Source organism: Actinia tenebrosa, unplaced genomic scaffold (genome assembly GCF_029948245.1).
Source record: "Actinia tenebrosa isolate PJP-AT-01 unplaced genomic scaffold, QUT_ActTen_1.0 PGA_scaffold1__47_contigs__length_23844297, whole genome shotgun sequence".
Classification (NCBI taxonomy): Eukaryota; Metazoa; Cnidaria; class Anthozoa; order Actiniaria; family Actiniidae; genus Actinia; species Actinia tenebrosa.
In genome coordinates this window covers 18,630,040-18,642,597 of record NW_028292578.1, presented here as the reverse complement: position 1 = coordinate 18,642,597, position 12,558 = coordinate 18,630,040, and the positions used below count along the sequence as shown (strand labels likewise).

The window sequence follows — 12,558 nt, the reverse complement described above, 5'->3', positions numbered from 1 at the left end:
GCTGGGGGAGGGGGCTAATTGAGTCTAGGGGGGAGGGGGCTAATTGAGTCTAGGGGGAGGGGCTAATTGAGTCTAGGGGGAGGGGGCTAATTGAGTCTAGGGGGGAGGGGGCTAATTGAGTCTAGGGGGAGGGGGGCGTAATTGAGTCTAGGGGGAGGGGGCTAATTGAGTCTAGGGGGGAGGGGGCTAATTGAGTCTAGGGGGAGGGGGCTGATTGAGTCTAGGGGGAGGGGGCTAATTGAGTCTAGGGGGAGGGGGCTAATTGGAGTCTAGGGGGGAGGGGGCTAATTGAGTCTAGGGGGGCAGGGGGCTAATTGAGTCTAGGGGGGAGGGGGCTAATTGAGTCTAGGGGGGAGGGGGCTAATTGAGGTCTTAGGGGGGAGGGGGCTAATTGAGTCTAGGGGGGGGAGGGGGCTAATTGAGTCTAGGGGGAAGGGGGCTAATTGAGTCTAGGGGGGAGGGGGCTAATTGAGTCTAGGGGGAGGGGGGCTAATTGAGTCTAGGGGAGGGGGCTAATTGAGTCTAGGGGGAGGGGGCTAATTGAGTCTAGGGGGAGGGGGCTAATTGAGTCTAGGGGGAGGGGCTAATTGAGTCTAGGGGGGGGGGAGCTAATTGAGTTTCTTCCGTCAACACAACGGGAAAAACAATAAAAAAAGCATCTAATTCATCAGTTTTGTTTTGTTTTGTTTTTTTCTGCTGAAAGGGGGCTTCAGCTCCCCTTTGGGCCCCCCCCCCCTGGATCCGCGCTTGCTGCAAGCAACAGAGATCGACAAACTAGCGTGTGCATGCGCGCGTTATATTCACCTGTAGGTGAATATAACAGCATAAGACGTAAATTGTAACCAATAAGCGCAGCGCGCCGGATTTATTATATTCGTTTTTCCGATTTTATAATTATATATATTCTTGTATTTTTAAATAACCTATATTCGATCGTTGTAAATTGCTAGTTTTTGATTTTCAAGCGCATTTGATCATATTCATTTGTTAATTTGTGCTTTATAAATATTAAATATTGTTATAATTATTAGATGAAAAAGTTGAAAGTAAAAAACCTGACAATCAATTCCTATTCGTGGAGTTCATACTTACACCGATGCCAGACCATATGCCATAGCCTCCGTAACCATGACTTGAGACCCAAACGGATCCTGAAACCGTGCTCGCGATACCACTAACCATCAAGATGATACCACATATCCCTGCTCCTTTAGCCGTTCCTTTTTCAACTTCCATGACGAAGACTTCTGTTAGACCTTACTAATACTCAGTTATCTGTTTGGAAAATTTTGTCGAGTATGAAGTACAACGAAGATATAACTCTACTCCTACGCTCCGAGGTGTGAAAGTAGTGAACTGAATAGATTTTGTCTATAAAGCAGGCCATCAAACCGTATCTTAAATGGGCAGTGGTCCTTTTAATTCCAAACTGACATTCCAGTAATAATACTGAGCAAACCTCGGCACCATTTTTTAATATTAGAACACTGTCAAACATATTTTGAATAAAATCACTGACTGTGGAGCCTCATTTCGTCTTCCAAAACATCTTCTTTATTTATTAATTTGAAAACCACCGTCTTAGTCCACTTACGGTTTATTTTTTGCTTGTCGAGGGCATTGGAATAATATCGATTTTTAGCGATTTTGGTCATATTCTAAAAGTGAGCAAACCATACACCGGCTGGAAATGAATAAACAACCCTTCTTGAATATCGAGATAATTCCGTCGTAAACCGATCTGTACATTCCCTGCTAGCAGAGCCTATTTTCCTTTTGTTTGATCTAGGACGCTATTTCTGTCGCGCATGCGTGGCGTAACTTAGCAACGCTGTCATGATTTTGACAGCCGCTCTCGTCAAACAATGTTTGGCGCCACGGTGTGTTACATTTGCTCATGCGAACTACATGTAATCGGTTAAAAACCGGTTTTTTAAACTGGTTTTGTTCGTCCACGATCGTAGACCGCGGTTGTATTAAAGGAACCGCTCTACATCGGCAGAGTCTCCTTCCTACCCGCCTGAAAGAAGGGAGAGAAAGAGAAGAGAGACTCTGCTAGCAGGGAAATCTGTACACTGACTCGTAGCTCCTCCTTCTTCCCCGAGATTATTTATCCTGTCTAACTATCCGCGTGTAGAATGTAAATCTACAATTCAGGAATTTGCTCTAGTTTGATTTTTACACATCATAACATCTCGTCCACTGAATACAATGTAATCTTAGAAATATTACGGGATATAATTATAACCTCACATAATAATAGTGTTCAAAGGAAAATAATCTGGATCGATCTTGGTCTATACCAGGTTATGCTCAAACGGCTGCACCATAACACACTTTTTGTTTCTCTATGTAGTTTCATCACTTTTTCACAAAAGCCATGCTTACTACTAGAACTGATCGAAACCTCTCGCTCAAACTCTTGGCCAACTGGAACTTTAGGAAGTTCAATCTATTTAGATCACAAGTATTCGTATTCGTTCGGTTCGCTCGGATTTCATTCGGTTGTTTTCGTGGTTGTTTTCCAAAATCCGTGTTTTGGGCTGGCCCTAAATTTGTCGAGTTCGCGTAATTATGAAAGGCGCTGTAAGCACAACTTACTAAATCAAGTTTCGAAGACAGCAACTAAAAAACTTTGTCCGCTATAGATTTATTAGTCGGTTGCCTGTGGCAGAACAGTCGTAAAATGCCTTTGTTTTTTGTTTTTGTCTTCGTTTCGCGAAAATGCTAAGTTGCGCAAGAGTACCCATATATGGATTGAATGACGTGTTCATAGATTCATGGCTCATACGCTGTCTTAGCAGCTGAGACTGTAATTCCAGGCTCTCCATACTTAGAAGTAATATAATGATTGAGCAGTAAAAGAAGATTTCTAGAATTTTAATTCAGATATTTATTAGTATTAATACACTGATCTACTCAGACGACAGTATTCTGGCTTCAATCGCGTGTGTTAGTAAAGGAAAATAAGGCTTTCAGTCTTTAGTTAACAAGACGTGCACTGGGTTGCCAAATGTGCGGACATGCTGGAGCTCATTTAACACCTAATCTTTGCTATGTACTGCTATTTGGGTGTAGGGGGTACTTTGGAACCATTTAGGTGTATTTTTTCCCAGAACTTTCGAACATTACTGATGCGGTTTAGTAGACGAACAAAATAACCTTGCGTTACTGATGTCACTAAGTTTTAATATACTCTCCATTTTAAATTACACAATAACCTTTGACCTGACAAAGATTCGTTTTGTCTGACGAAATAAATATATTTCTTTCAAGAACCGCGTACATGGCCAAATAAGCGACATAAATTTGTTTAGAAATATGTTTAAATGGATTTTTTAAATATCCAAACCAGTGAAGTGGAATGAAACGCGCTGGGTATGGCTACAGTAAAGTATACGATGGGGGTACTGCTACAGTACGGTACACGGATACGGTACGATGGGGTATGGCTACAGTAAGGTACGATGGGGTACGGCTTCACGGTACGGTACAGCTAAAATACGGAACGATACGGTACACGGCTACCTATTAGCTGTATCGTTTTCCATTCATACGAAAACCGCTGGTACATTTAATAATAAAGCAATTTTATTGACGATTTTAACATACCGATTATTCTTAGGTTTAACAAAAAGCAAGCTTCATGGGGACCGTTCATAATTTATGGGTTGGAGAGGGCCCTATGCGGATTTTGAGGTGGGGTACCATTTTTTTTTTTTTTTTTTTTTTTTTTTTTTTTCCAATCAGAATTTAGGGGTCTATCAAACTGATGATAGCAGCAGGAAAGAGGAATCAAGGATATTTAATAACATGCGGATCAAAATTAAAATGCACCAGCCCTTCCCCTCTCTCTAATTAATGTCCGGCCCCGGCCTAAGATACAAATTATCATTACGACATTTTACGCAAAAAGCTAGGTTAACCCGCGATTATTCCTACCGCTGACTAGACTACCGTGTGACTACTATTTGTTAAAGCAGATTAGTCATTGCTTAATATTTCTCTGTATATTGCGGTGGAGCACCACATGCTTGTAGAGGATAAGCATAACTATGCACAACAAGTTCCCATGCAGCCGAAGATCGATCCAGCCAAGCTAGAGACGGCACCAACGGCATTGCAGATTGTGATGGTGAGAAGTTCAATAATAAGGTCGTTCAAGTTGTTACAGAATGACCCTATTGAAAAAAAGACATTAATATTACGGACTATTTCGAGTTTATTTTCTCAATTGCTTTAGAATTCCACGGGTTTTGCTTTCAGTAGTGAATATTTTACTTACATTCAAGGTTGACACTGAGCAATACGAGTTTATATTCACGATAGATGCCATCATGGTTTTTATGTTATATTGTAAATTTGCCATGCGCTCTTCCAGGGGGACAAAGGCATTGGAACAAGAGATTTTTTTTAAATGATCGGCTCGTCCTAGAGATTTCGGTTTTCGTCTCGCACGATATCGTAAATTACCTAGACCTTGGCTATTTTATCCGCTTCAGCCTACGGCTTCGGCAGATAACAAGACCTTGGTCAATATCCTGCTCAATCTCATCCAATAATTTTTTATTACTTACTTTCATAAGTCTCACTTCCACAGACACAACTACTCCCAGAATCGTAACACTGATGTCCTTTGAACACTACATAAAACACTCCAGAGGCAATAGCCTGAGATGTCGCAACAATAACCATGATGATAGTTATGACAAGGAAGCCATTCAACTGCAACATGAAAAGGTAATATGTGTCAGAATTACTTTATAGAGGTTTTGATCACGTGCTGGCGGCCATGTGGGATGGCAGAACAACAGAATCCCTTTGCTAGTTCTTTTCTGGTGAAACAATACTTTGCTAATACAAAATTAAGAGGCTGTCTCTGTAAGAACCTCATAACCATTTTGGGTGAAAAAACAGATTTCTTTCAAACTTTGTGTGTGAGGGTGCCCTTCCAAGGTTATTTCCAAAACACATTTTGTTTTGTGTCTCGAAGCTTTTTTGCAAAGTTTCAGGGGGGGTCCCCTAGGGGGCCAAATTAGTGATTTTGACTACTTCTCATTCATGAAATTTGGGCGATGTTTAAAAATTCGTAAATCCATAACAAATCATCACAACACAAATCCTTCCATATATATCTTTGCATATATCTTATGCAAAGATGAGTAACTTACAGTTAAATATAAACTTATTTATATCTAGATATTTCAATTTTAGTGACCATCGATAATCGACTTTGGCCGCAGTTGGCTAAAATATGGCTTAGGGAAAAAAACTCAAAACTCAAAAGTTAGACTTAGTAGGACTGTAATATTTGAGTACTGCAGAGATAAAAGGTAGTTCTTACAGAAATTAAAATAATATTTTGCGGCCAGCAGGTTTTGAGAAGTGAACAGGTCGACAAACTTTCAGTATTTTTGAGATTTAATGTATTACGTCAAAAAGGTGCAAATAGTTTTGAATGCGATTTATCTTTAGATGTATATAAATTCACTGTTTAAACTGATCTACTATATTTTAAAAACATATTTTAACCTCACAAATTGTAAAAAAACGGTTTTAGAAAACAGTATTCGAATCGAAAGACTGATTTCACAACATGCCTTAAATGTAAGGTAAAATGTCGTATACTGTCATAAAATACAACGATAAGTTCACTCGAAATAAATAGCTGTAAATTATTTGCACGATGCACAAATATCAATCGATGAACAAATCACGAAATTACAACCACAAAGAAGGAGAGGGAGCATTGCGTGACGACCGACACTAAAACAGATGCGAGGGAGACTATTTAAACAGTGAATTTATATACATTTAAAGATAAATCGCATTAAAAACTATTTGCACCTTTTTGACGTAATACATTAAATCTCAAAAATACTGAAAGTTTGTCAACCTGTTCACTTCCCAAAACCTGCTGGCCGCAAAATATTATTTTAATTTCTGTAAGAACTACCTTTTATCTCTGCAGTACTCAAATATTATAGTGTCACGAAGGGGAAGTGGGGGAGTAATACTTTCCCAACGGACACAAAGATTCGGGTTGTTCTTCGGTTGCTTCCTTCTGCTTTATTTTCTGTTGTTTGTAGTACTTTACAATGAACTCATCTGAACTCTGGTTATGGCTCTTGACTAGCTGCTACTTCGTTGTACTCTGTGCTATCAGCTCTCACTCTTGCTCTCAACTGCCACTGAACTGAACTCTAAGTGAGCTCGTATTTAAGGGCTAAGCTTACGCAATACCCCACATAACTGGTTTGTACTAGGTCAAACTAGATTAGACCAGTTAGGTCAAGTATGACGTAAGAGCTTGAGACAGGTGTTGACTTTAGGAAAAAGTACGAGCACTCAGTTCTAAGAGCTGACCCTGAAAATCTGTCGATGGTGTTCTCTAACTTAACTAGTATAGAGCAGATTGCACTAAAGATGTTCTAAAGTCATAAGTATAAGATCATTCTGAAAAAGTGAACAGAAAAAGGCTTAGGAAGTAGTTGTTTGTACAGCAAACAACCCTGCTCTTTTCCAGTACGGATGTACAAAGTTGTACATGATCAAAACCCGTTTTCACTGGAAAAGTACAGTAGATTTGCAGCTGTTGTTTACTACAAAAAGTACTTCCCAATTAGAAGTGTAAGGCCATGTCAATGAATAAACATCCTTGACCCTGGAGTATAATAGACAAGTCATTGTGAATGACTTTCCATTGGTCAATGACAGATTGTCTATTGACATGTCATTAAAATAAAGAGATTTCCTTACATTTCTTATTTACACAAGGCTTAACAAAGAAGTTTCTTTTTCTAGATTATTTTTCCCTTAGTAATATTTTTCCCTTAATATTATTTTTCCCTTTACAATAGTCCTACTAAGTCTAACTTTTGAGTTTGTTTTTTTTTTTCCTAAGCCATATTTTAGCCAACTGGCCAAAGTCGATTATCTATGGTCGGTAAAATTGAAATATCTAGATATAAATAAGTTCATATTTAACTCTAAGGCTATTCATGTTTGCATAAGATATATGTCTACTACAATATGGAAGGATTTAGTGTTGTGATGATTTGTTATGGATTTACGAATTTTTAAACATCGCCCAAATTTCATGAATGAGAAGTAGTCAAAATCACTAATTTGGCCCCCTAGGGGACCCCCCCTGAAACTTTGCAAAAAAAGCTTCGAGACACAAAACAAAATGTGTTTTGGAAATAACCTTGGAAGGGCACACTCACACACAAAGTTTGAAAGAAATCTGTTTTTTCACCCAAAATGGTTATGAGCGAGGTTCTTACAGAGACAATCTCTTATTATGGAAGAGAGCAAAACAACTGTCATCTCACGTTACCCGATTTAAGGGAGAGGGATGGTGTTACCCCTTACCCACCGCCTCTGGAAGTGAAATCTTAGATTTTGTCTCCAAATATCTCCAAAACTAAAAGCCAAATCACAGAAATGAATGGACCGTCTGTCTGCATGTATGCTAAAAAACACATTTGTGTATAGAAATTGCCACTACAGACCCCCAGTATCGAGCATTTGAAGAGGTCTCTGAGGGGGGAGGGGGTATGTACCGTTACCCACCACATTAATTCATAAAATCGGGTCCCTATTTTGGATTATTATTTTGACCTCGTCCCTTAGTTCAACAAATTCTGATCTTTCCGTCCTGAGACTCCTAAGAGCGTATTGTATCGATCATAGGGGCTCTAAAACGTGTTCGCCCATTTATTTCGACCGATAGTGCCATCCAAATATACCGGCGAAGCCTTAATTCTACCCAAACTGGCATGACTATTGTAGTGCAGTTTGGGATGTATTAAGTGATAACAAGTTCATATTCTCTTGGTGATAAACTATGCATTCAACTCCAAAAGCTTCAAAATCGAGCGGCTAGAGTTATCACAAGATCTAACTATGACATAAGATCTAGCCATCTCCTTGACCAATTAAACTGGGATAAACTTGCAGTTCGTCGTAAAGAACAAAAAGTTCTACTAATGTTTAAGACGATGCAGGGACGTACACCAGTTTACTTACAAAACCTTTTCTCCGACTACCATACTAAATACAACCTTCGAAATCATGATCATAAACTGTCAATACCTAAGCCACACACTGAATATCTAAAACGACCATTCAGCTATAGTGGAGCAAAGTTGTGGAATGACCTACCATTAAATATAAAAGGGGTCAAATCAGTACGAAAATTTAAAAAGGAAATTGATAGTTTGTACAGTAAGAAAGGTTGTAACTAAGGGCTCCACGGCAAACATGTAAAACAGTAACTAGCTTTTTAATTGTAAATCTTTACTTTGAAATATTTTTAGGCAATCGACTGATGTTTTTACCGTGGTAAAATAAAGAAGCTTCCTTCCTTCCTTCCTTCCTTCCTTCCTTCCTTCCTTCCTTCCTTCCTTCCTTCCTTCCTTCCTTCCTTCCTTCCATCCTGCCATCCAACATGGCTGACACTATGTAATCGTGCGAAACTTATATCGCTTGATTTCATTATAGATTTTATTTCCTGTCTCTTGTGGGACGCTCATCAGCATGAATTTTTCATATTTTTTGGCTGACAGCACATGTTGGTTGGTGTTTGACCACCATTTGAAGAAGTTTATGAGATTCAAAGACTTCTGTCAGCTAATTCCATTTGTCGCACAAGCATATTCAGTTAATTCCACTCACCAGTCTTTTGTGGCGTTTCCACCAGGTGAGGAGGCCCAAAATCCCGGCAATCACAAGCTGCAAAAAAAGGAAAGTTAGTAAAATATACTGAGACCTCTTTCAATATTATCTTGGATGAAAGCCTAAGCCTAACAGAAAATTAGTAAGTTGTTTTCGTTAGACATAAATCCCTAACTAGTTATCTTTTATACGTGCGCCAAAACGACCTGTCAATCAATTCTCATTCGTGGAGTTCATACTTACACCGATGCCAGACCATACGCCAAAGCCTCCGAAACCATGAATTGAGATCCAAATGAATCCTGAAATCGTGCTCGCGACACCACAAATCATCAAGATGATACCACATATCCCTGCTCTCTTAGCTGTTCCTTTTTCAACTTCCATGACGAAGACTTCTGTTAGACCTTACTAATACTCAGTTATCTTTTTAGAAAATTTTGTCGCGTATGAAGTACAACGAAGATATAACTTGACTCCTACGCTCCGAGGTGTGAAAGTAGTGAACTGAAAAGATTTTGTCTATAAAGCAGGTCATCAAACCGTATCTTAAATGGGCAGTGGTCCTTTTCATTCCAAACTGACATTCCAGTAATAATACTGAGCAAACCTCGGCACTATTTTTTATTATTAGAACACTGTCTAACATATTTTGAATAAAATCACTGCCTGTGGAGCCTCATTTAATCTTCCAAAACATCTTCTTTATTCATCAAATTAAAAGTCTTGGACTCAAACATTCTTGGATTTGGAAATATTTCGAGTTTATCCGCGTATAACCGTCACCCGGTTAGCTCAGTTGGTAATAGCGTCGGTCTGTCAGCGGGAGGTCGTAGTTGAAGCCTTGGTTGCACCAATCACACATTCAATAATTCTGTAATAACATTTAGATTCATTGGTGTTCAGGCAAAGTTACTGATGCAATTGCGATGACGTCTCAGTCCACTTACTGTTTATTCTTTGCTATTCTTTGCCATACTGAATAATACCAATTTTTAGCATTGTATATGACCGTATCAAATTGTTTCCCGTCATGCAACAGGTGACACCAACAGGATGTTATGAAAGACGGCCACTGCATAGTGACTTAAAAACAACTTAATAAATCAAGTTTTGAAGACAGCAACTGAAAAACTTTGTTCGCTATGGATTTATTAAGCTAGTACCACTGGAAAAGTTGACCTTCTTCCATATTATGTAAATAATTTGTGAATTCAAATTTACAAAATATGTAAATAAACCTTACAGACTATTTACATACTATGTAAGCGATTTACAAAGTATTTGATCTTGTAAATAGTTTGTACACATAGAATAAGATATAGATATATCCATAGTATGTAAATAGCATGTAAATGCTACTTGTAAATAGTATGTAAATACCGTTTGCGGGAGGCCCAGATTGACTTTGGAATTTGTTTGTAAATAGTATGTAGATGCCATTTAGGAGGCCCAGATTGACTTTGGAATTTGTTTGTAAATAGTATGTAAACGACGACGAAGACATATTTGAAATAAATTGCTGTTGCCTTTGCTTTTATGGCCGAGGAGACCTGGATCGGGATATTGGTACTAGTTCAATGCGTAGGTCCGACATTTCAGGTTACTATATATTATAGTATATGCCCCTTTGCCCTTTTTCTGCGGTATATAGGGCTTGGATGTTGATTATTATATATGGAAGCCCCTATCTTGAAATCGAAGCTGAGAAACCAGTTTTTCCGTCGTGCAAGGCGAAACATTATTGTGGAAAGGTAAGCTTATCTAATAACTGTGACATCCATTTTAGGCTAAAGCTTAATTAAAATTATTACTTTTTGAAGTTGCTATTCAAACAAAGTTAATAGAGGGTTGAAGAACTAGATTAGCGCATTTTTGATAAAATTATTAGGAACATTAAATTAATGGAACTACTGAAAAAGCTCAAGTGATCCTCGAGATAAAATTTATATCGGAGACCAATTTATTCACACAAGGTTCCATTTTCTATCCTTCCAGGCTACGACAGCAAATTCAAGAGGGTGAACCTTTTCATAGATTGGCAGCAGCAAAAGTACGAGAACTCGTACTTGAGTCTGGATTTTTGGTTTCCTTACAAGAATTTGGCCATGCCATAAGACTTGCTTTTCCCAGCATAAAACGCAGGCGAGTTCATTCATGCTGGTACTATTATGGCATTCAAGAAGCTGGAAAAACAAATGGCTCAATAGCACAAAAGGAAGTTGCCATTCCTAGCATGTCTCAGAAATGTCATGAGTCACGCAAACGAAGTCATCCTTTTGCAAAAAGGAAAGAGGTTACTTCCAAAATTGTTGAGAATGGATTGGTAAAAACTGCTCCTTTTAAAATTGCCTCCCTTAATATTTGTTGTGAAGACCTTGCATTCAATAAGGACATAATTGGTACAGGAACATTTGGAAGATGCTATTCTGGAGAGTACAAAGGTCTACCAGTTGCAATTAAAGTCTTTAAAGGCAAGCAAAGCTTTTTAAGCATCCATAAAGAAGCAGAAATAATGACCAAGATACCTAGCCATCCCAATATTGCTATGCTTATAGGTGTACGTACTGATGGATATCCTTTTATGCTGGTTTCAAAATTGTGCACTATGAACAATCACCCGCAAACCTATGCTGCCTATTTAAAAGAACATGAAATCAACAAAACCTTAACCACAAACCTTCCGATGTCTTCCGATTCTGTTTGAAATGATGTCAGCAGTTTGTCACCTACATGAAAGAGGGATTCTACATAATGACATTAAAAGCAATAATTTTGTCATTGAAGAAAGAGAAATGAAAACACGACCTGTTCTCATTGACTTTGGAAAAGCTACAACAGCATCCAAGTCTAAAGGTACTGTAGCTATGGCATGCAAAATATAATAATAACAATAACCACATTTCTATTTAATTAACTGATCTTTTCTTTAAAAAAATAGCTGTTATTACAAATATATGCAAATGAGATATTGTTTTCAATAATCATACAAGTGAGGCTTTAAGGTGAATTTAATGCCTGTTGTCTCATTTGCACACATTCTGTAAGTAGTGTTTATAACATGAGCGGCCATGTTGTATCAGAATTTATATGGTATTAGTATGGTGATTCAAAAAAGCCCATTATTCCTCATACACTGATAGCATGTACAATTCTGATAGTATGTATAATGCTGCCAAAAATAATGCCTATATTAGCCAGTAACAAATGTTTATTTTTAACTGCATATATACAATCATGTAGTGTGTTCAAAATTTATCCTTCAACCCACTGTATTAATTTTTTTAGGATGTGAAACTAAGAGAGACATGACTTTGGCTGAAAGGCACCAATACAGACAAAAATATCCACATATAGCTCCAGAAATTTCACTTGGTAAAGCCCAGACTGAATTGACTGACACCTATTCTTTTGGATATGTATTCTGTACTACAATGAAGAGTTTGGATAACATGAGAAAACTGGCAGTTGAGAATGAACGGCTTCACCTTTTAAAGATCGGACAGTTAATCACACATAACAATCCAAAGAAAAGGGGGAATCTTCAAGATGCATTAACAGTTGTGAATGCTATAACAAGGATTACATAGTTTGGTAGCAATAGCACTTTCCACTGGTGTTTTGATGATGCATTATGGGATTGAAATGCGGACAAGCCAAGCCTAGAACACATGCTAATATGCTGCATAAATGTTTTTGCTGTCTCATTGTTTCTAATTCCTGGTATTCCTGTGGTTTTTCGTCTCATATTGATCTTCTTTTCCTTGTAACTGGAGCCTATTTTACAAAGTTTGTCTGTATTTTGATTCCACAAGGCTTTGAAATATCTATTTTTAGTAACCATAAAAAGTGATTTTATTTTATTTTTTGTGTTCTTGT

General features: G+C 38.1%; 2 protein-coding genes and 1 long non-coding RNA gene across 3 annotated transcripts; 2 read left to right on the top strand and 1 right to left on the bottom strand.

Moving 5' to 3' along the window:
- Positions 1–3,573: 3,573 nt before the first annotated feature.
- On the bottom strand, positions 3,574–9,171 carry LOC116294008 (uncharacterized). Its single transcript, XM_031701527.2, has 4 exons — positions 8,923–9,171; positions 8,680–8,736; positions 4,578–4,725; positions 3,574–4,181 (listed from the first exon to the last, which is right to left on the bottom strand). The coding sequence occupies exons 1-4, from the start codon at positions 9,064–9,066 to the stop codon at positions 4,054–4,056; spliced, it is 477 nt and encodes a 158-aa protein (XP_031557387.1). The 5' UTR covers positions 9,067–9,171; the 3' UTR covers positions 3,574–4,053.
- Positions 4,609–9,855, top strand: LOC116294009 (uncharacterized). Its single transcript, XR_004196879.1, has 4 exons — positions 4,609–4,740; positions 8,705–8,821; positions 9,114–9,170; positions 9,722–9,855. It is a non-coding gene; the product is annotated as an uncharacterized LOC116294009 (long non-coding RNA).
- A 127-nt stretch (positions 9,856–9,982) lies between these two features.
- Positions 9,983–12,542, top strand: LOC116294005 (uncharacterized). The gene is made up of 3 exons (XM_031701523.2): positions 9,983–10,433; positions 10,678–11,535; positions 11,968–12,542. The coding sequence occupies exons 1-2, from the start codon at positions 10,357–10,359 to the stop codon at positions 11,384–11,386; spliced, it is 786 nt and encodes a 261-aa protein (XP_031557383.1). The 5' UTR covers positions 9,983–10,356; the 3' UTR covers positions 11,387–11,535; positions 11,968–12,542.
- Positions 12,543–12,558: the final 16 nt, after the last annotated feature.

Coding starts and splice junctions, on each gene's coding strand:
- LOC116294008 (XM_031701527.2), bottom strand. CDS start 9,066: ATGGAAGTTGAAAAAGGAACAGCTAAGAGAGCAGGGATATGTGGTATC. Junction 8,737..8,922: donor GCGTATGGTCTGGCATCGGT/GTAAGTATGAAC, acceptor CTTTTTTTGCAG/CTTGTGATTGCCGGGATTTT. Junction 4,726..8,679: donor GGAAACGCCACAAAAGACTG/GTGAGTGGAATT, acceptor TTCATGTTGCAG/TTGAATGGCTTCCTTGTCAT.
- LOC116294005 (XM_031701523.2), top strand. CDS start 10,357: ATGGAAGCCCCTATCTTGAAATCGAAGCTGAGAAACCAGTTTTTCCGT. Junction 10,434..10,677: donor CGAAACATTATTGTGGAAAG/GTAAGCTTATCT, acceptor CTATCCTTCCAG/GCTACGACAGCAAATTCAAG.